General features: G+C 41.2%; 2 protein-coding genes and 1 pseudogene across 5 annotated transcripts in view; 2 read left to right on the top strand and 1 right to left on the bottom strand.

Annotated features, from left to right (window-relative positions):
• On the top strand, positions 1-654 carry LOC144579635 (uncharacterized; the record flags this gene model as incomplete). Its single annotated transcript, XM_078352417.1, has 1 exon — positions 1-654. A coding segment is annotated over one exon (654 nt), but the record flags the coding sequence as incomplete, so codon positions are not given.
• On the top strand, positions 121-1,809 carry LOC100390934 (ankyrin repeat domain-containing protein SOWAHA-like; annotated as a pseudogene). Its single transcript, XR_013527751.1, has one exon. The product of XR_013527751.1 is annotated as an ankyrin repeat domain-containing protein SOWAHA-like (transcript).
• A 2,211-nt stretch (positions 1,810-4,020) lies between these two features.
• The window catches only part of ATP6V1A (ATPase H+ transporting V1 subunit A), a 61,392-nt gene continuing 39,465 nt past the window's right edge, over positions 4,021-25,947 (bottom strand). For all 3 annotated transcript variants that reach the window (XM_008982466.5, XM_008982464.5, XM_008982465.5), the window contains exons 9-15: positions 21,443-21,565; positions 21,233-21,347; positions 20,502-20,565; positions 18,208-18,411; positions 12,042-12,136; positions 10,042-10,213; positions 4,021-6,698 (exon numbers count right to left, since the gene is read on the bottom strand). In XM_008982466.5, coding sequence (XP_008980714.2) covers positions 6,606-6,698; positions 10,042-10,213; positions 12,042-12,136; positions 18,208-18,411; positions 20,502-20,565; positions 21,233-21,347; positions 21,443-21,565 — 866 coding nt within the window. In that variant the 3' untranslated portion in view covers positions 4,021-6,605. The remainder of the gene's footprint in view (positions 6,699-10,041; positions 10,214-12,041; positions 12,137-18,207; positions 18,412-20,501; positions 20,566-21,232; positions 21,348-21,442; positions 21,566-25,947) is intronic.

Consider the following 25,947-nt stretch of genomic DNA (forward strand, 5'->3'; position numbering starts at 1 on the left):
TGCTGCTTCACTCCTTTGGACATCGTTAAAAACATAACACTGGGGGCCCGGCGGGGCGCTGGGGGTGGGCGCTCCCCGCGGCTCCCGGCGGCACCGGCGCGATCGAGGTCCAGCTTCGGGGACACGCCCGGCCGGCCGCGGGGAAGGCGCCAGGTGAGCGCGGCCGCGCCTCCCGGAACCTCGGCCCCCCGCGTCCCGCGGCAACGCGGCGCCCACCTGCCCGGCAGCCAGGAACTCAGGCCCCGCCAAGGCGCTGCGGCTGCCGGGGTGAGCCGGGCGGCGGCGCTGGGCTTCCTGCAGGAGCGCGGCGGGAAGGTGGCAGCTCCGGGCTGCGGGGCCGCTTCAGGCGGTTGGTCAAGGACGCCGCGGCGGCGAAGGAGCTCGACGGCGCCCACTTCGTGGTGCTGGAGAAGAAGCCGCGGCCCCCGGAGCCCCAGCCCGCGCCCTCCGGCCTCCCCGAGGCAGCGGCCCCGCCGTCGAAGCCCCCTGTCGTCTTACCGGGGACGCCTCTGCCCGGGAGCTCCGCCGTGGGTCTCCGCGCCGCAGCCGGTGGAGCCGCCAGGGGACCCGGGTCCGACCGAGACGCAGGACGCCCCTGGGGCGCCGGCCTCGGAGCCCGCTCAGCCTCCGGGGAGCTTCCAGCCGTCGAGCTAGCCCAGGGCCCGAGGGACCCAGCGCTTAGGGCTCCGTCGGAGGCGGACCCGCCAGACCCGGACCCCGGGCCCAGGACAGCGACAGGGCCGCCGCCGCAGAAGCCCCGCATGCCCCGGCCCCGCCACGCTCCGCACCCGGGCGGAGGCGCAGCGCTGCGCCGGCAGCTGCCGGAGGAGCCGAGCCCGCGGAGCTCCCCTCTGCCGCGGAGGCGGCTCTCGGTGGAGGAACCCGGCCGGGGCCTCGGCCTGGGATCGGGCCGCTCCCCGCACCTGAGGCGTCTGCTGAGCCCCGACGCCGAGGAGGTGCCCGCCGCGCCCCTGGAGCCGTCCGAGCACGAGTGGCTCGTCCGGGGGCCGCTGGACCCACCAACTGCACGGGCTGCTGCTGCGCGACCGCGGCCTGGGGCCAAGCGCGACTTCGTGTCTGGCTTCACTGCCCCGCATCGGGCCGCCGAGAGCGGCCACGGCGAGATGGCGCGGAGGCTGGTGGAGGTCGCGCGGCTCGGTGGCTACACGCCGCTGCCCCTGGCTGGGCTGCGCGGCCGCGAGGACGCCGCGGGGCTGCTCCTGGCGCGCCTGGGTGCCCAGGTGCACGTGCGTGACCACAGTGGGCGTCGCGCCTACCAGTACCCGAGGCCCTGCTGTTCCTACGCGCTGCGCCGCCTACTTGGCGATCCAGGCCTGCCAGGCACCACGGAGCCAGATGCGAACGGGGGTGGAAGTGGCCGTCTTGCTGCCACGCGCCCGGTGCAGGTGGCCGCTACCGTCCTCAGTTCCGCCACCAGTGCATTTCTAGGCGTCCTGGCCGAGGACCTCATGCTCCAGGACCTGGCCTGAGGAGTGAAGAAGTCAAGCTCCTTCAGCAAGTTCTCGAGCGCCTCGCCCGTGGCTCCACGTAAAAAGACAAAGGTCCGCGGTAGTCTGCCAGCCTTCTCAGAAAATTCTCGTCGACCTACTCCGGGACCTTTAGCTGGTCTAATGCCCAGTTTGCCCCCAACCACCTGAAAGCCCCTGGGGCTACCACCTGCTTGATCTATCGTGGCCTGCTCCTGACAGTCTAAGTCCGCCCAAGACTGCAGCTCAATCAATGCCTGCAGCCTCGTTCTGTTTCCAGCTTTGCCCACTGCAGCCTGTTTCATCCAGAGGGGCCTGCACTTCCAGCTTCTCTCTGAAGCATGACCCATCTCCAGAGATGGTATTTGAGAACTCATTGAGAGCCTCCTATAAAGAACTCCAGGAGACAGGCCTGAACGCTGGAGGAAACTTGAAATCAGCGTCAGGGGTTAAGGGGCAGCAGCTGGTCTGGCCCCGAATGGTTAACTGTTGCCTCTGCATCTACACAACCCCAAGCCAGAACTACAGGAAGGGTCTCTTTAAATGTTGGAAGATGTTAGGTTGTCAGCTTTAAGATATGCGGGTGGTTTTGTAATTTGATGCTTTTATTGTTTTTAAATTGAAATGAGGTAAAGCAACTTTCATAATAACCTTTTGAAATTATATTTTTCCACTTTTAGGCAAAGTGCTCAGACATTTTCAATTTTTTGCTAAATATTTTGGAATTCTGTTTAAAAAATAAGATGATCAAGATCTAAAGGAAATTAATCCCAACCAACAAACTTAAAAGTTTATCTACCTCATTTTAGGCAATTAAGATTCTGGAGAGTCTTGAACACAGAATAACAATCGTGACCGTTATGAATGTAACTAATTCAGTTGTACTGTGAATGCTAGTATTTGCAAACAGGCACATCTTGAAAGTAAAGATGACTTTAAGAGAGAAAAGAGACATTTTGGCAGATACTTTTAATTTGTGGTTGTCTCTACAATGAAATATAAACATGTGTTTGGCAGTGGTGAGTGGCTATTTTGATTTGGCATGAATACTTAATTCTTTTAAAAAATTGTGGTTTGTGAATTGCAACGTTGTGCCATGTTTCTGAATCTGTAGTTTTCAAATCCAGCAGAGCCTTTCAGTGCAATAGGTGAATATTCATAGAAAAAAGTCACAGCATTATGACAGAAAAATAAGCGGATAAATAATAATGGATGCAGTTAAAGAGCAACTATTTTATATGAATGTTCTGTACAAACAAAAAGTATGTGATACCCGTTTTTAAAAACCATTTGAAAAGAGACAACTTACTCCAAAATAGCAAATGCAAACTCTTTGCTCAGTGAACTTGGATGAATGGCTTAACTTCTCTGGGCCTTTGTTCCTATCTAGAAATGAGAAGGTTTGTAGATGTTGCCCAGATTTCCCATGCTCAACACAGTGTAATTTTTTTCTCTTTTTAAAGATATGAAATCTATTTACTCAACCAATTTTTAAGATATCATATTGTGGTAATGCTCTGCTTTTGCAAATCGTGTTTGCATGTCATTAGTTATATCAAATAATTTTGTGGCAGGGGGCAGCAGAGCTTCCCTTCCACCCCCGTATGGATTAGTGAAACATTCGAAATTCCTTAAGGCAGTCTTGCATGGAATGTTTTGATTGAGCAATGAAATAAACAGTCCACCATTTGGTAAAAAAAAATATATATATAAATATATATATATATGTATATATATATATAAATATATATATAAATATATATATATAAATAACATTTATGGAAATAAAATATATCCTATGTAACGTAATGAATTGCTACAAAGGATGCTGCTACATTCTTATACTGGACCTTAAATTGTTTGGCTTGAAAAATCATAAATTATAAGTCTTTAGTTCACTTGTTAAAAACTGAAGAGTACCACTGATTTCCTTTCATTTAGAAGTGAATTTATAGAAACCATTCACTGTCTCAATTTCAAGTAAAATTCAGAATGGGGGCTGGGCATGGTGGCTCACGCCTGTAATTCCAGCACTTTGGGAGGCTGGGTGGGGCGGATCACGAGGTCAGGAGATTTAGATCATCCTGGCCAACATGGTGAAACCCCATCTCTACTAAAAATACAAAAAAATGAGCTGGGCCTGGTGGTGCATTCTTATAGTCCCAGGTACTCAGGAGGCTGACGCAGGATAACCACTTGAACCTGGGAGGCAGAGGTTGCAGTAAGCCGAGATTGTGCGTTGCACTCCAGCCTGGTGACACAATGAGACTCTGTCTCAAAAAAAAAAAAAAAAAAAAGAGAAATCCAGAATGGGATGGGATTCTGTGTATTCTATTTCCAAAACATAGTGAGATACAATTATGGGACTTTTTGCAGGCTACAGTGAGGGCTCCAATTCAATTTCATAATCTTAAGTAACAATCTATAAAAAGGAAGGAAAACATTTTAAAAGGTACCAAAACAGTAAGTCAAGATACAAGGTACATGTTTTCTAGCAGATTGTGCCTTAAAAAAATAGAAAAAGAAAAAAATGTTAATTTAAATTCACTTTTTATTCTTTCATAGATTTTAACAATTATACACAACTTTTAACATAAAGGTAGTGAAATCTCAAGGATAAGGAGGCAATATATATGGTCTCTTCTTTTCGTTCTTCAGGATGGAAGGAAATCTCCAAAGGGTACCATGTGTGAGATTAACACTGGAAAAATACATATGAAACTTGTTTTGACTGGCTCCACTTAGGACCAGGCATAGCACAATAAATATAGAACTGCATCATTTTTTTAAAAGATCGTTGTAATTTTAACACATTCTTACTAAAGAAACACATACTATCAGTGACCAATCTGAAATTCTGTAACAGGTGAAGGGAGACTTACGATGAATATCTAAGCACAGGTTCTCTAGCATCTTCACACTCATACATCAACATCCTTAAAGGGAGTAAGAATGATTTCAAATTCAAAACAGTAAAAAAACCAATCTGGTCAAACTTTCTTCATCATACCATTCACTGCTGTCACAATCCTAGTTTGCTGGTAGGTTTAAGATAGGAATAGAAAGTTTTTGAAATCCTTTTAATTTCTACTAGTCTTAGGGCCTCCTGGGGGAGGCCACTGTGGAAGCAAACTGACCAAACAGCACCATTACGTCTGTATATCTCAACAAACCACTGCATGATTTCCATCTGTCAATATTCTCAAAGGCTAACACAAGTCGTATGGAAGAATACCTTTCCTCAGTAGCAGGCCACTGTGAACACATGCAATCTGCAAGGATTTAAACGGAAGTATCCTGAATTCTCTACTGATTGATTGCTTCTTTCCTTAATAGACCAAGAGATAGGCATTCTCTAAAGATTTAACAATAACATACTAAGGCATGAAATAAATCCTTTGTTTATACCATCACGATTTGGGGATTTGAGATTGTTAACCATGTTCACATACCCTTTCCTCTTCCCAAAGAGGAAGCAACCGTGCCAGCACTATTGGTCAGACTTAATGGGAAACTGTTGCTCTCAGAGTTGTTCTGCAATATACAGACACATAAATTATTATTTTAAACATATACTTCAAAGACGGGATAAAATGATCTTTTTTTTTTAATGTGACCCAGATTCTGTTATCAGTAGATACAAAATTAATTTCGGATGGAAACTGTATGTTGCTGTGGCCATATATATTCTGAGAAACCTCTTACGCCAGTGAACCAAAAACCATATGAAAGAAATTAGCATTTTCTAGGATTGGTCAACTGGTTGTTCAGAAACTCAACAAGCAAACAAACATGCAAACATGTGACATATGTCATTATTTTGTAGAAACATAATGCCACTCTGGCCCCGGGACTCACTGCAGCCCAGCTGGTCCTTAAAGGTACAAACAGCCTTTCATTGCTACTAAACATTTTCTCTGGCAGTTCACTGCCCATCACACTCGCCACATGATTCTCAGAAGCTTCGGCTTCTAAGACGGTTGAGGAAAATAGACGGTGTAATGTGGATCAAGTTTTCAGTGATTGTTTTAAATGCAACTGTAAAAAGAACTTCCTAGTAATGAAGTACATAATAATCTTTGATACTAAATTTTTTCTAGTGAAATAAACTATGCTTTAATAAGACAATGTTGATCTAAGTTTGACCCCCTGACTCTGTTTTCTTCTTTTTTAGAGGGTACTATTTCATATATTGTGTGAGCCCCACAAATGCCTATTTTTAAAAGAGTATATAGTTCCTGACCAGGCATGGTAGCTCACACCTGAAATCCCAGCACTTTGGGAGGCTGAGGCGGGTGGATCACCTGAGATCAGGAGTTCGAGACCAGCCTGATCAACACAGAGAAACCCCATTTCTACTAAAAATACAAAGTTAGCTGGGCGTGGTGGCGCATGCCTGTAATCCCAGCTACTTGGGAGGCTGAGGCAGGAGAATCACTTGAACCCAGGTGGTGAAGGTTGCAGTGAGCCAAAATCCCACCACTGCACTCCAGCCTGGGCAACAAGAGCAAAACTCCATCTCAAAAAGTAATAATAATAATAATAAAAGAGTACAGTTCCCAATAGTTTCCCACAAATACTCCTGATTTATATTGGGGGAAGCAATGCATAATTGAAACATCAATCATGTTTTGAAAATTAAGTATTTCCTGCAAGGCAATTCTTTTGCAAAATGTCAAGCTGTCAATGACCTGAGCAGATGCTGAGTTACTTCACAAAGTGCCTCTTCAAAAGGTATAGAAATCTGCCTTCCATTCCGAATTCACTGCAAAGGGAGTACATGCAGGAGTCCTGTTTCCAGTTTAATGGAGGTGAGGAAAGGGTACACCTCGGACAGAGGGTCACCCTACATACAAGCTTACAGTAGTGTGACTATTATACATATTTACTGTATTCTCCACGACAGACGAAGAGGGAGGCCCTTCACAACACTAGAACAGAGGAATGTTTGTTTTATATAAGACCTACCAAAAAAACAGGGAAACGAATGATAACACACATAGGCACTAGTCTCAAAGCTGCACGATAAAGAAGCAAAAGGTTTGATGAGAAATTTAGGAAAGTACACATAGGAGCTTGCTGAGGAAAAGGAAATCACAGTTCTACTCTTCAAGGCCTCTAATCTTCAAGGCTACGGAATGCATTCTGCATATCTTCAAGAAGTTGGGCATAGTCGCTCTTGATCTTTGCCTCTCCGTCTTTCACTGGATCCTGAAAGAAGACATTACAAATTCAACTCACATTTGGAAAGTAATTTTCATTATGTATGGTAAGTTACTTCTATTTTTTTTTTTTTTTTTTTTTTGAGACAGAGTCTTGCTCTGTTGCCCAGGCTGGAGTGACACACTGCAACCTCTGCCTCCCGGCTTCAAGTGATTCTCATGCCTCAGTCTCCCAAGTAGCTAGGATTACAGGCACCTACCATCACGCCTGGCAAGTTTTTTTTTGTATTTTTAGTAGAGACAGGGTTTCACCATGTTGGCCAGGCTGGTCTTTAAATCCTGACCTCAAGTGATGATCCACTTGCCTCGGCCTCCCAAAGTGCTAGGATTACAGGTGTAAGCCACTGCACCTGGCCCAAGTTACTTGTCTTTCATATATTTTGAGTACTAGGTTTAGAGAGGGACACTGGTAAACCACAGGCAGGAGTTAAAACTATACTCATTTTCCCATTTACTTAAAGTTTGCCTGATAGTCACATTCCATGACCAAAGCCCTTATCCTCAACAATGTGCACAATAGTGGGAAATTATGCCGCTTCACATATTAGATGCATATGACTTCACGCATGATAATCAGGAATTAATTTAATCAAAACAGAATTTGCTAAAATCTGGTACTATCACACTAAGATGGAAAAGTAAAACTTAGGAAATAATGTTAAAATGCACCATTATTTAAAATTCTTTATTTTTTTATTTTTATTTTAAAAGTTAGTCTAATTTAGCAGTGGGAGGTTGTATACCAACTTTAGTGACACTAATGTTAATAAATTCTGATAACCCACTACCATTGGACCAGCCTAAAATTCTTATGGAAACAACTTACTGAGTAAGATGTATAAAAGAGACTTTAGCTGGGTGCAGTGGCTCACGCCTACAATCCCAGCACTTTGGGAGGACAGATCATGAGGTCAGGAGATTGAGACCATCCTGGCCAACATGGAAAAACCCCATCTCTATTAAAAATACAAAAATTAGCTGGGCGTGGTGGCACCTGTCTGTAATCCCAGCTACTCGGAAGGCTGAGGCAGGAGAATCACTTGAATTTGGGAGATGGCGGAGGTGGCAGTGAGCTGAGATCACGCCACTGCACTCCAGCCTGGTGACAGAGCAAGATTCTGCCTCAAAACAAAAAACAAAAAGAGAGACTTTAAAACGTTCCAGTTCTCTAAGCCAATCATTCCTCTTCTGGGACTCCATACTAAGAAAACACAAAAAACCAACCACGCGCAACTACATGGTCATCCACACCAATAACTGAAGATTTTCTAAGTGTCTGAGAAAAATATTACTCTCCAGCCAAAAATAATGCTACAGAAGACTGATGACATTGAAAAATACCTGTGGTGTTAATTTGACACAATAAGCATGTGAACAGAAATCGTCATTACTGCAGGTATGTATTTTTCATCCTCTTCCTATGAAGGTATAGTTCGTTGAGGCAGTATTTGGAACAAGTTACATATGGAAGTTTTTTCACTCTGTGCCATAAGCATTTCTCCATGTCTTTGAATATTTGACAAAAATGATAATGCCTTCATAATATCTATCTTATGGACACCCCGTAATGTACTGTTGGCTCTGCTCATTCTCGGGTAACACTTAAGAAATCTGGCCAGGCATAGTGGCTCATGCCTGTAATCCCAGCACTTTGGGAAAGTGAGGTGGGCAGATCACCTGAAGTCAGTCAGGAGTTTGAGACCAGCCTGGCCAACATAGCAAAACTCCATCTCTACTAAAAATACAAAAATTAGCTGGGTGTGGTGACATTCATCTGTAATCCCAGCGACTTAGGACGCTGAGGCAGGGAGAACTGCTTGAACCTGGCAGGCAGAGGTTGCAGTGAGCTGGGATTGTGCCACTGTACTCCAGCCTGGATGACAGAGCAAGACTCTGTCTCAAAAAAAGGGAGGAAGGGAGGGAGGGAGGGAAAGAAGAAGAAAGAAAGAAAGAAATTTAATAAACAAATAAACAACCTTGTATATCCATATCAAAATTCCAAAATTCTAATTACTTCCTTGGTTTATATATTTCAAGGTGAAATGACAAGACCAAAAAGGTATAAATATTTTTAAATTATAAATATAGTTAATATCTATTTGTACAGGTTTACTTTCAATCTACAGTGCAAACACACACATACACACAATACATATATTATTTTAAAATTTTTATGTTACATATACACTCAGAGAATCATTCTCAGTAGGTGCTTAGTAAATATGCCTGGATGTCATTACAGAAATAAATACAATTCAACTGATCAAATATTTTTAAAAATCTTATATATCTGAGTTCCGACTAAGTTCCTATTACTTTCATTTAATTATCTATTTTTATCTTGCATACTTCCAAAAGAACAAGAGACCACTTAAAAGTTAAAACATGACTGGGCACAGTGGCTCATACCCGTAATCCCAGCACATTGGGAGGCCAAGGCAGGGAGATCACCTGAGGTCAGGAGTTTGAAACCGGCCTGGACAACACGGTGAAACCCTGTCTCTACTAAAAATACAAAAATTAGCTGGGTGTGGTGGCAGGTGCCCATAATCCCAGCTACTTGGGAGGCTGAGACGGGAGAAGCACCTGAACCTGGGAAGTAAGGGTTGCAGGGAGCCAAGACTGTGCCACTGCACTCCAGCCTGGGTGACAGAGCAAGATTCCATCTCAAAAAAAGAAAACGTTAAAAAATGTCATGCTGTACATGATATTTAAAAGAGGTAAACATTTCAGAAGAACGTGGGCTAGATGTTAACAGGCACTTGGAGTAAGGTAATTGTTGCTCAGCTATGAAGTAACCCCTAATTTGACGGGCAGCTAAGACAAAAGAGAAAACATATCAGCATTTATTTTAGACGTGACAGACTAATTTTGTTGTTTTTGAGACTGGGTCTCACCCTGCCGCCCAGGCTGGAGTGTAATGGTGCGATCAAGGCACACTGCAGCCTCAATCTCAGCCTCCGAGGTAGCTGGGACTACAGGTGTGTGCCCCTATACCTGGCTAATCTTTTCTATTTTTTGTAGAGACAGGATTTCAATGTGTTGCCCAGGCTGGTCTTGAACTCCTGGGTTCAAGTCATCCTCCTGCCTCAGCCTCTGGAAGTGCTGGAATTACAGGCATGAGAGCCACTGTGCCTGACTGACAGACTAATTTCTATCATTAGAATTCCTATATGAACGTCACTTAGAGGCCTCTACTGGTTTTACAAAATGTGAACATGTGTGAAAATGATAACTGCAAGTTTTATATCCCAGGTTTGGGACTCAAATAGCTAGAAAAATTAAAAAGAAGCATTTCCAACTTAAAAAGTTATAGCAGAAACAAAATATACCTTGAATTTCATGGAGGAAAGTTTATAGAGGATGTCTCCCATGTGCTCACGAATAATGGACCATGTGATTTTATTGTCACTCTGGGCAGTGGTTTCGACAGCTCGACGCGCCATATCGTAAAAGGCAATCATGTTGGACAGCATCCCTACTGTCTTGTAGAACGGGCAGAACCTAGAATAAATGAAGGTCAAGAAAATCAACAAAAATAAACCCCAAAACAGGTTCATACATTACGTAAAACTACCAGAGCATTAGTTTCTTCAGCTCATTATGTAGATTGCTTATATTTATTAGATGATACATAAGGAATTAAAAAAGAATAGTGAAAAGACCTACAAGTACTTAACCAGAGTTTCTGGACGGAGGTGTCCCAGGATATGGGATAGATGAAGATATATATCATTTTATTTATTTTCAGGGTGCACTTTAATTTTCTCTGTTAGAATCATCAAGCAGGAGAAACAAAGAAACAGTGTTGCTATAATCTCATGACTCTCTGAGGGTTTCTGGACAATGCAGTTGAATAAGTGACCCAGATGGTAAAATAACTGAATTGTGAAGACTCCCTTGTGACAGTGGATTAGGTTTAATGAGTAATAGGAGAGCAGGAAACTGCAAATTCCTGAAGTTAATAGTGGCCTCTTTTTTCTTTGAGGGGAGTTACACTTATGTGTGTGTGTGTGTTTTCTTCCTTTTCATGGAGAACGGGGTCTTGCTATATTGCCCAGGCAGGTCTAGAACTCCTGGGCTCAAGCTATCCTCCCGCCTCTGCCTCCCTAAGAGCTGGGGTTACAGGCGTGAGCCACAGCCTTTTTTTTCTTAATGTGTTCATTTTCATTTGCCCATACTTTTAAATAACAGGCACATGAACAAATGTTCAACTTCCGTCACGTACATCCTTACAACTTTCAGACACGTTTAAACACATCTGCATACGTAATTTCACACATACTCCCATTACACCTTTTCCAAAGAATTTTTCCCTTGTTGAGTTATCTTTGCGTAGGTGGTTCCTGGAAGCCTCCTAAGTTCCCAGTATAGCAGACTTCTGGGGCTCACTGATATACTGGCATATTTACTGCTTGCCCTACATTCTGGTAATCCTTCTATTGGCTCAGTTCCTTCTTCAGTCTTATATGGGGCCAAATATGATTTGAGGGAGAAAAGATAACCTGACATGAAAGGGCTGAATTCTCAAAGTTTTAAAAAAACGAGAACTTTAAACAAGCCTTGGTAGCAGCATTGATAATAATGAAAAGCACTGAGTAGGAGATGTGCACTGTAACAGGGGCCCTGGTAGAAAGTAAGCAGTAGGGCCCTTAGGAAGTGAGGCAGGAGAGCAGAATGCAATTATTTAGGAAAAGAATAAAAGAAGCCAGGTGTGTTGGCTCATGCCTGTGAGTCCTAGCACTTTGGGAGGCTGAGGTGGGTGTATTGCTTGAGCCTAGGAGTTGGAGACCAGCCTGGGGAACATGGCAAAATTCAGTCTCTACCAAAAAAAAAAAAAAAAAACCATTAGCTGGGCATGATGGCGGGCACCTGCAGTCCTAGCTGCTTAAGAGGCTGAGGTAGTAGAACTGCCAGGAAGCTGAGGCTGCAGTGAGCTGAGACTGCGCCACTGCAAGTCTAGCCTGGGTAACAGAGTGAGACCCTGTCTCAACACAACAGCACCACAAGAGAATAAAGGGGACATGGGCAGTGGAAAGAAAGGAGAAGGCTTCTGAAGGAGGGAGTAATCCCCAGGCTCTGCACTAAGCCACAGTTAAATCTAATTATACATGAATGTATGAGTGAAAATACTGTCATAATTGGACAAATGAGCAAATCAAGATAGGGGACATATTAGATCATTAGATGTCTACTATGAATACACAAACCAATCTATTAAGTCAGAGTGTATGAGCTTGTATGAGAATAAAATAAGGTTTTTAATGTGTACTCCTTCACCAAAATACAACAGAAAATCCTCAAATAAAAAAAGGAAATCAATATAGCTTACCTGTCATAAGGAGTATATCCATTTTGTTGTAGGAAATCATCTTTGATAAGTTTTGCTACCTCCAGAGTGATTTTATCTGTTTCTGCTAAAGAAGCCTGGAAGACAAAAAGATATTTTTAGACAGTTACTCTGAAATGTAAGATCGATGGTGGCAATTAATTAACAAGTAGAAACTATATAATCCACACACAATCACCTATTGTTAATAAATTTACTTATAACTGCTTTCTGATTGATGTTCTTTTAAGACTGAGGTGAAAAAGCATCTAACATAAAATTTACCATCTTTTCCATTTTAAATTATATAGTGCAGTAGTGGTATGTACATTCCCATTACTGTGAAACAGATCTCTAGAGCTCTTCCATCTTGCAAGTCTGAAACATTACCTCCATCAAACAGTAACTCCTTTCTCTCCTCCCCTCAGCCCCTGGCAACCACTATTCTACTTTCTGTTTCTATAAATTTGACTATTTTAGATACCTCATAAAAAGAAAATTATACAGTATTTGTCCTTTTGTGACCAGCTTATTTCCCTTAGCATAATGCCCTCAAGTTTCATCTGTACTGAGGCATGTGACAGGAGCTCCTTCCTTTTTTTTTTTGAGATGGAGTCTCCCTCTGTGGCCCAGGCTGGAGTACAGTGGTGCCATCTCTACTCACTGCAACCTCCCGGCTCCCCCAGTTCAAGCAATTTTCCTACCTCAGCCTCCCAAATAGCTGGGATTACAGGCATGAGCTACCATGTCCAGCTAATTTTTTTTGTATTTTTTAGTAGAGACAGGGTTTCACCATATTGGCCAGTCTGGTCTTGAACTCCTGATCCTGTGATCCGCCCACCTCGGCCTCCCAAAGTGCTGTGATTATAGGCGTAAGCCACCGTGCCCAGCAGGAGCTCCTTCCTTTTTTAAGGCTGAACAATATCTTATTATAGGTATATACCACATTTTGTTTATGGATTCATCTATAGAAGGACATGGGGTTGCTTCCACTTCCTGGCTATTGTGAACAGTGCTGTTAAGAACATGGGTCCGGGTGCGGTGGCTAATGCCGGTAATTCCAGCACTTTGGAAAGCTGAGGTGGGAGGATTGCTTGAGCTCAGGAATACGAGACCAGCTTGGGCAACAGTAAAAACCTGTTTCTACTAAAAATACAAAAATTAACCAGGCGTGGTGGCAGGCTCATATAGTCCCAGCTACTTGGGAGGCTGAGGTGGGAGGATTGCTTGAGCCTGGGAGGTATATGGAGATTGCAGTGAGCTGAGATCGTGCCACTGCACTACAGCCTGGGTGACAGAGCAAGACCTTGTCACAGAAAAACAAAAAACAAAAAACCAACAAACAAACATGGGTGGCAAAAAGCTTGATGTTCTTTTCTTGAGGTACCTCTTCACATCATAGCTTGCTATCTTAATTATTTAAATTCTCAGTCTCAGGTTTGTTTCACAAAGATCTATATAGCTCATAGACAGCTGAATTTTAGAAACATGACATGACATTTAGAACTATGAAGTACAGTAAGTATGTATTCACCTGCGTCTGAGCGCTACTTTACTAGGACCGCTAAGTTACAGAGCTTCACCTTTTGAATATCACTACCTCAGAAGTCCCACCTTGTAGTCACCCTAGCAGCCTTGAGAGATAGTGTGAGTGTTGCTAGATTGCTAACGGGTAAAGATTTCTTGGGAGTGGAAAATGGACAAGCCCAGTGAGTTAACTTCATTCTTGTATTTTTTTTTTTTTTTTTTTTTTTTTTTGAGACGGAGTTTCGCTCTTGTTACCCAGGCTGGAGTGCAATGGCGCAATCTCGGCTCACCGCAACCTCCGCCTCCTGGGTTCAGGCAATTCTCCCGCCTCAGCCTCCCGAGTAGCTGGGATTACAGGTGCGCGCCACCGTGCCCAGCTAATTTTTTGTATTTTTAGTAGAGATGGGGTTTCACCATGTTGACCAGGATGGTCTCGATCTCCTGACCTCGTGATCCACCCGCCTCGGCCTCCCAAAGTGCTGGGATTACAGGAGTGAGCCGCTGCGCCCGGCCACATTCTTGTATTATTTATGTGTGCTAAGCTCCTTAGGTAAGGACCAGGTCTCCAATTTTCCTTTTTAAAATCCCTTTCTCTCTAGTCCTCTATTCAACCACAGGTAAATATTAAATAATGTTTTGTGTGTATCCTTTTATTTATATAAATTCATGTAAAATGTGTATTATATTTTGTGCAAGTGTCTTTAATTATGTAAAGCTTTCTAACTTCTGTCTTTGGTTTGGTGCTTTGTTTTGATCCATCCATGCTGCTGTGTATCACATGGTCTGCTGCTTCCAGCTCTAGTGTATTTCATCCTTTGTGGCGTGTACCTTCCCTATTTTACCTTGCATCTTTTGCTCACAGTAGAGGACGTTCAGATTTCCTCTAATTCCCCACCACCACAAACATCCACTTAAGGACCAGTTTGAGAATTTCTTTGGAGATAAATATCCAGAAACAAATATGCTAGGTCCCAGGTATGTAAACAAGTCCTATGAGACTGCTCTCCACAATGGCAGCACCAGACTACCACCCACCTAAGAGTACACCAGTTCCTCCGTCCCCACAACACCTGGCAATATTTAACATTCTAACTAGTATAATGTGGTGTTCTCAGTGTTCTTCAAGCAATTCTCCACAGGCCTGTTAGTCTTTGGGATTCCTTTTCTATAGTTTGTTCTCTCTTTTGGCCACATTTCTGTTGAAGTTCCAGTCTTCTTGTTAACTTACAGGAGATCTTTGTAGATTTTAGATATTAGTCCATCAGTTTTTTCTTTCCTAAATTTTTTAAAAAGTATTTTTAAAATTAAAAATTTTTCTAAACATTTTAATCTTGTTATTTATGTATTTCAAAAAATAGAGAAAGGGTCTCACTCTGTCACCCAGGATGGAGTGCAGTGGCACAGTCTCCTTCCACTGTAGTCTCAACCTCCTGAGCTCAAGTGATCATCCCATCTCAGCTTCACAAGTAGCTGTGACTACAGGCACACATCACTACACCCAGCTAATTTTATATATTCCCCAAAGACCTTGTAGAGACAAGGTCTTGCCATGTTGCCCAGGCTGGTCTTGAACTCCTGGAGTCAAGCCATCCACTTGCCTCAGCCTCCCAAAGTGCTGGGATTACAGGTGTGAGTCACAATGCCCAGCCAGTCCATCAGTTTGAGATGTCACAAACTTCCTCTCCCAATGTCACTGGTCTGTTACATTAATCCATGGTAGGCCTTTGCTAAACAAAAATCTTTACATTTTATGTAATCAAAAAACTCTTTTTTTGTTTGTTTGGTTGGTTTTAAGGCTAATGTTAAAGGGTTTATTTAAGAAGTCCTTTTCCAACTCTAGATGACAAAGATATTCTCTTAATATTTGTTTTCTATTAATCTGAAAGTCTTACCTTTCCCACGTAAATTGTGAATCTATCTGAATTCTAACTTTGTACGTGGAATTAGAAAACAATTCAAATTTGTTTTCCTGCAAATAATGAACAGTTTTCTATCACAGACTGGAACAATCTATCCTTGCCTCACTTGATTTAAGGTACCATCTTTGCAGTATCAATGGTTTATACAGTCACAAGTCTATCTCTGTTCTGTTCCACTGGTCTATTGGTTTGCTATTTTACCAATACCACACTGTTTTTATTACTATGGTTCTGTATTTCCCCTTATCCAACAGGGGAAAAACTCCCACTTTACTATTCTTTTTTTTTTCTTGAGTCAGCGTTTTACTCTGTTGCCCAGGCTGGAGTGCTGCAACCTCTGCCTCCCGAGTTCAAGCGATTCTCCTGCCTCAGCCTGCCAAGTAGTTGGGACTACAGGTACCCACCACCACGCTCAGCTAGGTTTTGTATTTTTAGTAGAGATAGGGTTTCGCCATATTGGCCAGGCTGGTTTCAAACTCCTGACCTTATGATCTGCTGGCCTCAGCCTCCCAAAGTGCTGGGATTACAGGCTTGAGCTACCGAGCCCGGCTGGTTTTTCTTTTTTGAGATGGAATTTCACTCTTGTTGCCCAGGCCGGAGTGCAATGACATGATCTCAGTTCACTGCAACTTCTATCTCCCAGGTTCAAGCAATCCTCCTGCCTCAGCCTCCTGAGTAGCTAAGCCTACAGGTGCACACCACCATGCCCAGCTGATTTTTTTTATTTTTATCTTTTGTATTTTTAGTAGAGATGGAGTTTTACCATATTGGCTAGGATAGTCAATCTCTTGACCTTGTGATCTGCCTGCCTCAGCCTCCCAAAGTGCTGGGACTACAGGTATGAGCCACCACCTGGCCCCAACTTTTACTACTCTTATTTAGGGTTGTGAATCTTTGTGAAATCAAATGAATTTTAGATTGGTGTTACACTGAATTTACAGATTAAAGAGAAGTGGCATCTTTTTTTTTTGAGATGGAGTCTCTTACTCTGTCACCCAGGCTGGAATGCAGAGGTGCAATCTTGGCTCACTGCAACCTCCACCTCCCAGGTTCAAGCAATTCTCCTGCCTCAGCCTCCCCTGTAGCTGGGATTAAAGGCATATGCCACCATGCCTGGCTAATTTTTTGTATTTTTAGTAGAGACGGGGTTTCACCATGCTGGCCAGGCCGGTCTTGAACTCCTGACCTCATGATCTGCCTGCCTCGGCCTTCCAAAGTGCTGGGATTACAGGCGTGAGCCACCGTGCCTGGCCAAGAAGTGGCATCCTTCTAATAAGTCATTCTATCCAAGAGCATGGACTGTTTTTGTTTTTAGATCATCTTCTGTTTCATTTGTTAGTTTAAAAGTGGTTTTCATGGAAGAAATATGTATTTCTGGCTAGTTCCTACACTCTACTTTTTGTTGCTATTGTGAGCATCTTATTTTCACTTTTATTTTCTAGTTGGTATTGCTAGTGTACAGAAATTCTCGATTTGTGTTTATCTTGAATCAGAACCCCCCCAGTGAACTCTTTATTATTTCTGCTTCTGTTAATTTTGTTAAATTTCTAGTATATCAGCATATTATCTACAAACAATGACATTGTTATCTCGTTCTTTATACCTTTTCTTTTTTCTCTTCTTACATCATTGTTATGATCTCTGGTATTCAACTGAACACAGTCATGAGATTAGGCATTCTTGCCTTAATCCTAATTTTTAAATGAAATGCATCTGAAATTTCTCCATTAAGTAAAGTGGTTTCCCTAGGTCTTATTATTTTACTTTTTACACATTAAGGAAGTTCTCTTCTATTTCTTGTTTGCTAAGATGTTTCTAAAAAAATTTTAATAAACTTCAAATATTTTCCACATTGACTGAAATATCCCTTTTCCGTTATATTATTAGTGCATCACAGATTTTCTGTGTCTAATACGGACATTCCTGAGACAAAGTTTACTTGCTCATTATGAATCATTTTGTCTTTAATATCCTACTGGACCCTGTACACTAATACTTAATATTCTATTAAGTACCTACATTCATCAACAATATTAGCCTATAGGTTTCCTTTCTTGTATTGTCTTTATCTGATTTTGCAGTTCTTCTGTTTCTTGCTTCTCATATTGGGCAGAGTATTCTATAAATAATAAGTAGTAATACATGCTAGAATGTTAGCTATCTCCAAATATTGACCTTTGTTGGAATAAATTAGGAAGTGACTTTGTAACATATAATTAAAAGAACACAACCAGACAGAGGACTCTGAGTACTGACTAGCATTGCATACTACCTGAGAAATCTTTTCATTCTGGCATTTAATTTGTCTACATTTAATTACACCTTCTTTCTTTGAAGTATCAAGATACAGACACAGGAAAGTAAGTCACTTGTTTAAGGTCACATAGCTAATTACTGGAGGAACTAGAAGCCAATTCTTCTGGTACCTAGCCCTAACATTGCTACAAAAATGCATGTTAACAAATCCTAACTCTACCACCTCCAATTTGGTTGGTGATGGGTATATTCCATTTCAAGATAAACGCAAATCAAGCCTTTCTTTCTTGCCTACAATATACCCAAGGACCATGCTAAGCACTATAAAGAATAAAAAACGTCAATTACAAATATTTAATAAATATTAATTTGCTAGGCAAGAATCTGCAATATCCAAGGCTCTATCTATCCTTATAACACTGCAGTGTAACCCACCGATCTCTCTTCCATGGAGTTTAACAACTCACCTTTCCCACAAGCTGTACAATTTCTGCCAGGTCTTCTTCTTCCTGCAGAATTTCCTTAGCTTTGGTCCTCAGAGGAACAAACTCTGTGAAGTGTTTGTCATAGTACTCATCCAAGGCACGCATATACTTGCTGTAGCTGATGAGCCAATTGACAGAGGGGAAATGCTTACGCTGAGCTAGTTTCTTATCTAAGCCCCAAAACACCTGATTAAAACAACAACAACAATAACAGTAATTTTTCTTAAAAAACAAAGGTACAAAAAAAATACTAAAGCATATTTGTCCTAACTATGCAACTCTTTTTTTTCCTTTTGTTTGAGACAGAGTCTGGCTCTGTCACCCAGGCTGGAGTGCAGTGGCATGATCTCAGCTCACCACAACCTCCACTTCCCACATTCAAATGATTCTCCTTCCTCAGCCTCCCGAGAAGCTAGGACTGCAGGCATGAGCCATTAAGCCCAGCTAATTTTTGCATTTTTAGTAGAGATAGGGTTTCATCATGTTGGCCAGGCTGGTCTCGAACTCCTGACCTCATGTGATCTGCCCACCTCAGCCTCCCAAAGTGCTAGGATTACAGGTATGAGCCACCATGCTGGCCCCTAAATATGCAATTCTAAAATTCGCTGGTCAAATCATACATCTTTTTAGTATATACTAAGTATCATTGAAACAGAATAAAACTTGTAGAAAATGACAATAATGTATTCCTTTCATTTTCAAGGTGGGTAATACCTACAAATCAAATTTAAAATTTACCTGAACTTTCTTAATAGTTTGTCAAATCAGATAGCAAAAAGAAAAATTAATTGACTCTTTGGAAGATTATTACGGTACAATAAATAGATGAACCAGAACAGGTTTATGTAGATGGAATACACACTTTACTTTGATTAAAAACCTCTAACTGGCTGGGCGTGGTGGCTCACACCTGTAATCTTAGCGTTTTGGAAGGCTAAGGCAGGCGGATCACCTGAGGTCAGGAGCTCGAGACCAGTCTGGCCAACATGGTGAAACCCCGTCTCTACTGAAAATACAAAAATTAGCCAAGTGTGATGGTGCACACCTGTAACCCCAGCTACTCAGGAGGCTGAGGAAGGAGAATCGCTTGAACCCAGGAGGGGGAGGTTGCAGTGAGCCCATATCTCGCCACTACACTCCAGCCTGCATGATGGGAGCAAGACTCCACCTCAAAAAAATAAACCTCTAACTGTTCTGGGCCAGGCATGTGGCTCAGGCCTGTAATCCTAGCATTTTGGGAGGCTGAGGCGGGTGAATCACGTGAGGTCAAAAGTTCGAGACCAGCCTGGCCAACATGGTGAAACCCTGCCTCTACTAAAAATTCAGTTCCCTATCATTCAGAGCCAATGCAATAACATCTGACAGTGAGTTCTGTAAGGGCAAAAATTCACAGACATTCCATGCATTCCCAACTCTGTTCCTTCTTTCCCCATAATTTAAAACAAAATTTTGGCAAGTGTCAAAGAGCTTGAGTGTTGTAAATTTAGCCTCTGCCATTTCCTTTTATCTGATACTGTTAGAAACACAGGTAAATATCCTGTTTTTCCCACATGAATAGCACACATATATAAACTTTTTTTTTTTTTTAACTATAGCACTGATTTGTGTACATTTTTTGTTTCGGCTAACTAGCTATCCACTAAAATTCACGTTTTGTCACTGGGAAACAAATGCCTAGACAGAAACTGCATTTTCCAGCCTTCCTTTCACTTTGGTGTGGTGGCTAACAGATGAATGCAGTGAATGTCACTTCCGAACCCAAGGTTCAAAAAAGGCGGGTAGCTTCCTCCACCGTTTTCCCTTGTGTCAGCTAGATGCAGATGATCACCAGACTAGGTGACAGTGGAGTCACAAGATGGAAGGAGTCCTGGACTCTGAATTATTACTAAACAGAAGAGAGCCTTGGGCCGTACCATGAAGAGAAATAACTTCTGGGAATTACACATTTTTGAGCCTCTTTGTTTCTACAACTAGGCTTACTATGACTAAAAGAACAGTGTTACTCTAATACTAATAAGACTTTTGCTACCTGAATATATTTTTCATTTATATATTATTAAGTTTATTATAAATCCTATATAAACAGCTAAGAAAAAAAGAGACAGTAATAAAGGCTCTCAGAGTTGAGACTGTTCCTAAAATGGACTTTACCATTGCCTATCCTTTAGAGACTAAACTAAATACTTTATAATGATTACATTAGATCGTATTAGAATACCAGGGGCTGTGGAGAGGAGGAAAGACTTGGAAGTTGACTACACTAGGGAAAGACATACCTGAACAATACCAAGAGTAGCAGATGTAACTGGATCAGAAAAATCACCACCAGGTGGAGAAACTCTAAATTAAAAAAATATATACATGGTCATTACAAACAAATGCAGTCATTAGAAATGCTTATAAAAAATAAAATATAAATGTTAAATTTTTTTGAAAGTCAATTTTAAAGTAAAAACGTTTTACTGTAAATAACTTTAGAAATGACCTTTGGAAAGAAAATCTTACCTAAGAATCTTAAAAGCCAGTATTTAAGTTGTAAACAAGAATGAAAACTACAGAACAGCTTCTAGTATGAGAAATGAGATACACATTTTATTATAATCAATTTTATTATTCTAATCAAATAGATTAAGCAAGAAGGAAAAGCTCCAGGACAAAGTTTTGCTTTATGCAGTAATTATGAATCTTCATTTTCTTTTTACTATGATGCAGTCTCACCTTAATATGTCTATAATTTTCTAAATTACAAAAATTAAATGCATATCTAAATTAAATATATAAATATATAAATTAAAGTCAAACCTATGGAACCAGAACATGTAGAAATTGCCTAAACATGTACATCTTCAAAGAGCTCCTGAGGTGACTCTGGAGGGCAACCCTCCTTAAGAACCATTGCTCCCAGTGGGAGCTAAATATTCTCTCTTTAAAATAAGTGACTTTTTTTCTCTCTTTGATACATCTGTGACTTTTTTTCTTTTGCAAAGTAAACAGTTTGGGTGCTTACGCTCCTACAATGCTGACACTCCCTTCTCTTTCAGGATTTCCAAGACATTTCACCCTGCCTGCTCTTTCATAAAAAGAGGCCAGACGGGCACCAAGATAGGCTGGATATCCGCTATCTGAAAAAGGAAAATACATTTTAAAAGAGAGTTTCTAAGCCAGCCCCCAAAATTGTATCAGCCTTGTTTACGTGATAAGCAATAAACAGACTTACCTGCAGGCATTTCAGCCAAACGACCAGAGATTTCTCTAAGGGCCTCAGCCCATCTAGAGGTAGAGTCAGCCATCATACTGACATGATAGCCCATGTCACGGAAGTACTCTGACAGTGTGATTCCTAAATTGGGAAGAATATTATTGTAAGTTACAATGTTAGCATACAAAATCCTGTTTTTTCCACCCTTAAGAAAACTTAAAAGCAGTAAGTACACAAGGTAGATTGCTAGCCGCTCCCTCAAATCTGCTTTTTCTTCTGGCACATTCTGAACTATGTTTCCTAGCATCCTGTGCACTTAGATATGGCCGTGTAACTGGTCTCTGGCTAACGAAATTCAAGCCAAAATAATGTGTTCTATGGCTAGACAAGTCACAGGCTCTTTCATACTCTTTCTTCCTTCTGGCCCAGTAAGTGGAGATAACTCCCAGTAGTCCTGGAAGCCATGTGTTGAAAATGATAGAGCTCATTTTAGCCTGGATTGCAGCCCAGAATTCCAGAGTAAAGAGTCCCCTGACCACTTGAAATAAACCTCTATTATATTGAGCAAATGTACATTTGGAATTATTTGATGCCATAGCCTAGCTTACCCTAGTATTTTTAGAAAGCAGGAAATGATTTTCTCTATTCTTTGTTGAAATAATTAAGTCTGACATTAATTTTCAAATGTAGCTTCTCTCTATATATCACATACACATACACAAACATGCATGCATCCAAAAATAACCCTTAACCAATCAGTTTGGGTGGTTACTTTTCAAAAGTAATAAATGTTATTAAAATGAGTAATATCTTAATTGTCCGGATTATTCTGCTATGCAGATCAGGTCCTATCCTGTAAATTTAGACAGTAAACCACTTCTAAGCAGCTAATATACAGAAACAAGTCTTGGGTTCTAGTTCCTATTCTGTCATTAACCTTAGCAAAATAACTTGATTTCTCAGTGTGGTTTCCCAACCAATTAAAAATGGAATAACATTGCCTGCCATATATACTTCTATATAGCAGATTAAGTGAGATCAGCCTGGCCAGCATGGTGAAATGCTGTCTTTACTAAAAATACAAAAATTAGACAGGTGTGGTGGTGGTGCATGCCTGTAATCCCAGCTACTCGGGAGGCTGAGGCTGGAGAACTGCTTGAACGCAGGCAGGAGGCAGAGGCTACAGTGAGCCGAGATCGTACCATTGCTCTCCAGCCTGGGTGAATGAGTGAGACTTTGTCTCAAAAACAAAAAACAAAAAAAAAAAGAGCTTTTAGAAATCAGTATGAAAAATAACTATCATCCAAAAGGAAAATGAACACAAGGCAGTTTTTAAATGGTTCATTCACACAGGAAAGATGCTAGTTCATTGTTAAATACAGATTTAACAGGTATCTAATAAAGCAAGAATAGTTAAAATTTCAATTGTCAATCTAGGTGCCAGGTACACGGTATTCACTGTAATATTCTTTCACCTTTTCCGTATGGTTGATAATTATCATAAGAACATGTTGAAAAAACTAGCATTGGTGGAGATGTTAAGAAGCAGAAACTCTTGTCCACTGTTGGCCCTTTGGAAGGGCAATCACCATGTAAAATCACCATTAACACCTGTATTGGCAGGAATTTTACTTCTAAGAAATCACCCTAAGAAATGTGCAAAGAGGCCAACATGGTGGCTCATGCCTGTAATTCCAGGTCTTTGGGAACCCAAGGCAGGATGATCTCTTGAGGCTAGGAGTTGCCCATCCTGGGCAACAAAATGAGACCCATCCCTACAGAAAATAAAAAAATTAGCCAGGCATGGTGGCTCATGTATGTAGCCTCAGCTACTTGGGAGGCTGAGATGAGAGGATCCCCTGAGACCATGGGGTCAAGGCTACAGTGAGCCATGACCATGCCGCTGCACTCCAGCCTGGGTGACAGAGCAAGACCCTGTTTCTAGGGAAAAACAACACGCAAAGAAACATGCGTGCAAAACATACAAAGAACAATGTAAGAATGTATGTATGAGGGTGTCTTAGTGCTGCCTATCACAAACACGGATAAAGAACCCAGTAGTCCACCAAAAAGATGCCAGTTAAATTATGATATATCCATACAAAGTGATACTGTGCAGCCATTTAAAAGAATAAGGTAGCTTTCTTAAAATGGTAGGTGAATATGTCACTGTCTCTTTCTCACAAAAGTTACCACCAAACAAGGAGAACAAGAAATGTAGAAATACAAATTTAATCATTAAAAACCAGGAGACGTAGTCCCACAACAATATAATAAAAAAAGTCACCTAAATGAGGTAAAAACCAAGTAAGAGTATGTAAAAATGCCAAGAATTCTATGAAGCCGCGAATCTCAGATAAAGCTTCTGCAAACTTGAAGGCACATCCTGAGGCGAAAGAGTGCTTTGTCTGGAACGTCCCAAAAAGCAACATGGCCGGTCACAGGTGCTCCTCACACCCGGTTTGGCATCAGAGAGAAGCAGGAACGCGGGATGAACAAAACACAAGCAGGTACTCTATTTTCACTAACTGAAAAGTGGGTGGGGCCGGGGGGAAGGCCTTACACTTGCCGATTTCTGGCATCAGGCAAGAAGAGTGAAATAACTTCCTTACACAGATGCATGCCGTAATAAACTTCACAAATTACCATGAAGAATTCCTGCTACCCTGGACCACAGTCACAGCCACCCACCCATCTCCTACAAAGATGAGTAATGGTAATAATAAATATCAGAACAGGATATCTAAACAAAGATAAAGTAAGAAAAAAGACAGAAGAGAAGAATATAATGATGGCCAAATAACTTGCCAAAGAATAAATGAAGACTGGGACCACAGTTAATTAAAAAAAAAAAAAAACACCCTATTAAAGCAGCCCACTACAAAATAAAATCTCAAGGCATACGGAGCAAGATAAGAAGAGACGCTTCACGAGCCGGCAGAATAAAAAGAAATAGAAGTGAAGGTTTCATTAGAAGCAACACAAAGAGTAAATACCATTTATCCTGTGAACAGACAAAAGGCTAAATAAAAAGGATTAGAGAAGAAACGATGCATACGGAAAACAGATAACAAAAATCTAGTACGTCTAGTTGGTATATTTGAAGACAGCCATAATGAAAAAGTTTCAGATGTAATTTTCTAAATTTTTCCAAAATAAAAAACATATTCATAAATTAAAAGGGTATATGTCTCCAGAAAAATTTAGAGACTATCAACATTGGGATATATCCTAATAAAGTTAAGAGATTTCAAATTTAAAGAGAAAGTCCTTTAGGAAAAAAGAGAAAAATCACCTACAAAAGGAAAAAAAGCAGGCCAGCCTCAGATCTGTCCCCAGCATTTAATACTGGTTCTCAAAGAAGAAAATATTGATCAGGAATTTTATATGCAGCCAAACTACTATTAAAATTTAAAGGCAACAGAAAAAAATAATCAAATTTATGAAGAAACAAGAATTTAGAGAACATAGTTGCCATAAGTCTTGAAGAAACTTCCAAAAGTCAAATTTTAGTCAATCAAGAAATGGAGAAATCATAGCCAAGGGACTGCTAGTGAGCACGAACTCCATTTTAATGTAGGCCTGAAGCTAATTCAAATATTGGCTTTATGGCTACAAAAAAGAAGTGAAGTTTTATAAATCCTGAAAACGTAGACATAAAAGCAGGGATGGAAACGGAACCAGAGATGGAAGGTCATCAATAAATGAACTGTCTTATCTTTTACATTCCCAGTCAGAATATATTAATTCAAAGCTGATAATTCAAGTTACACAGGTACAAGTACATTGAAAAGCTAGATCAATTAAAAAACATGTAGTGAAAAAGGTTGTATAAGATACATCAGGCTAGGAGTGGTGGCTCACTCCTAGCCTGTAATCCTAGCACTTTGGGAGGCAAAGACGGGCAGATCACCTGAGCAGCAGAGCCAGACCATGACTCAAAAAAAAAAAAAAAGACTGAGGCACCTCTATAAATATATTTGCTTATTCTGAAGATACAGTAAGTAATATATATATATATTTAAAATATAAAACAAAATATATACATATATATATATATATATACGTATATATATATATATACGTATATATATATATATACGTATATATATATATATATATATATATATATATATATATATGTTTTTGTTTGTTTGTTTGTTTTGAGACAGCATGTTGCTCTTGTTGCCCAGGCTGGAGTGCAATGGCACAATCTCGGCTCACTGCAACCTCTGCCTCCTGGGTTCAAGCAATTCTCCTGTCTCAGCCTCCTGAGTAGCCGGGATTACAGATGCCTGCCATCACACCCAGCCAATGTTTTGTGTTTTTAGTAGAGATGGGGTTTCACCATATTGACCAGGCTGGTCTCAAACTCCTGACCTCAAGTGATCCACCTGCCCAGCCACGTAAAATATTTTAAAAGCTAGGAATGCGCTTATATGTACAGAGATATTTCAGAATGAAAGCAAAACGTTATTTAGAAAAGTTTGGTGCTAGCTTTACACTTAAGAACAGATGTTAAC

Source organism: Callithrix jacchus, chromosome 15 (genome assembly GCF_049354715.1).
Source record: "Callithrix jacchus isolate 240 chromosome 15, calJac240_pri, whole genome shotgun sequence".
In the NCBI taxonomy this organism is placed as follows: Eukaryota; Metazoa; Chordata; class Mammalia; order Primates; family Cebidae; genus Callithrix; species Callithrix jacchus.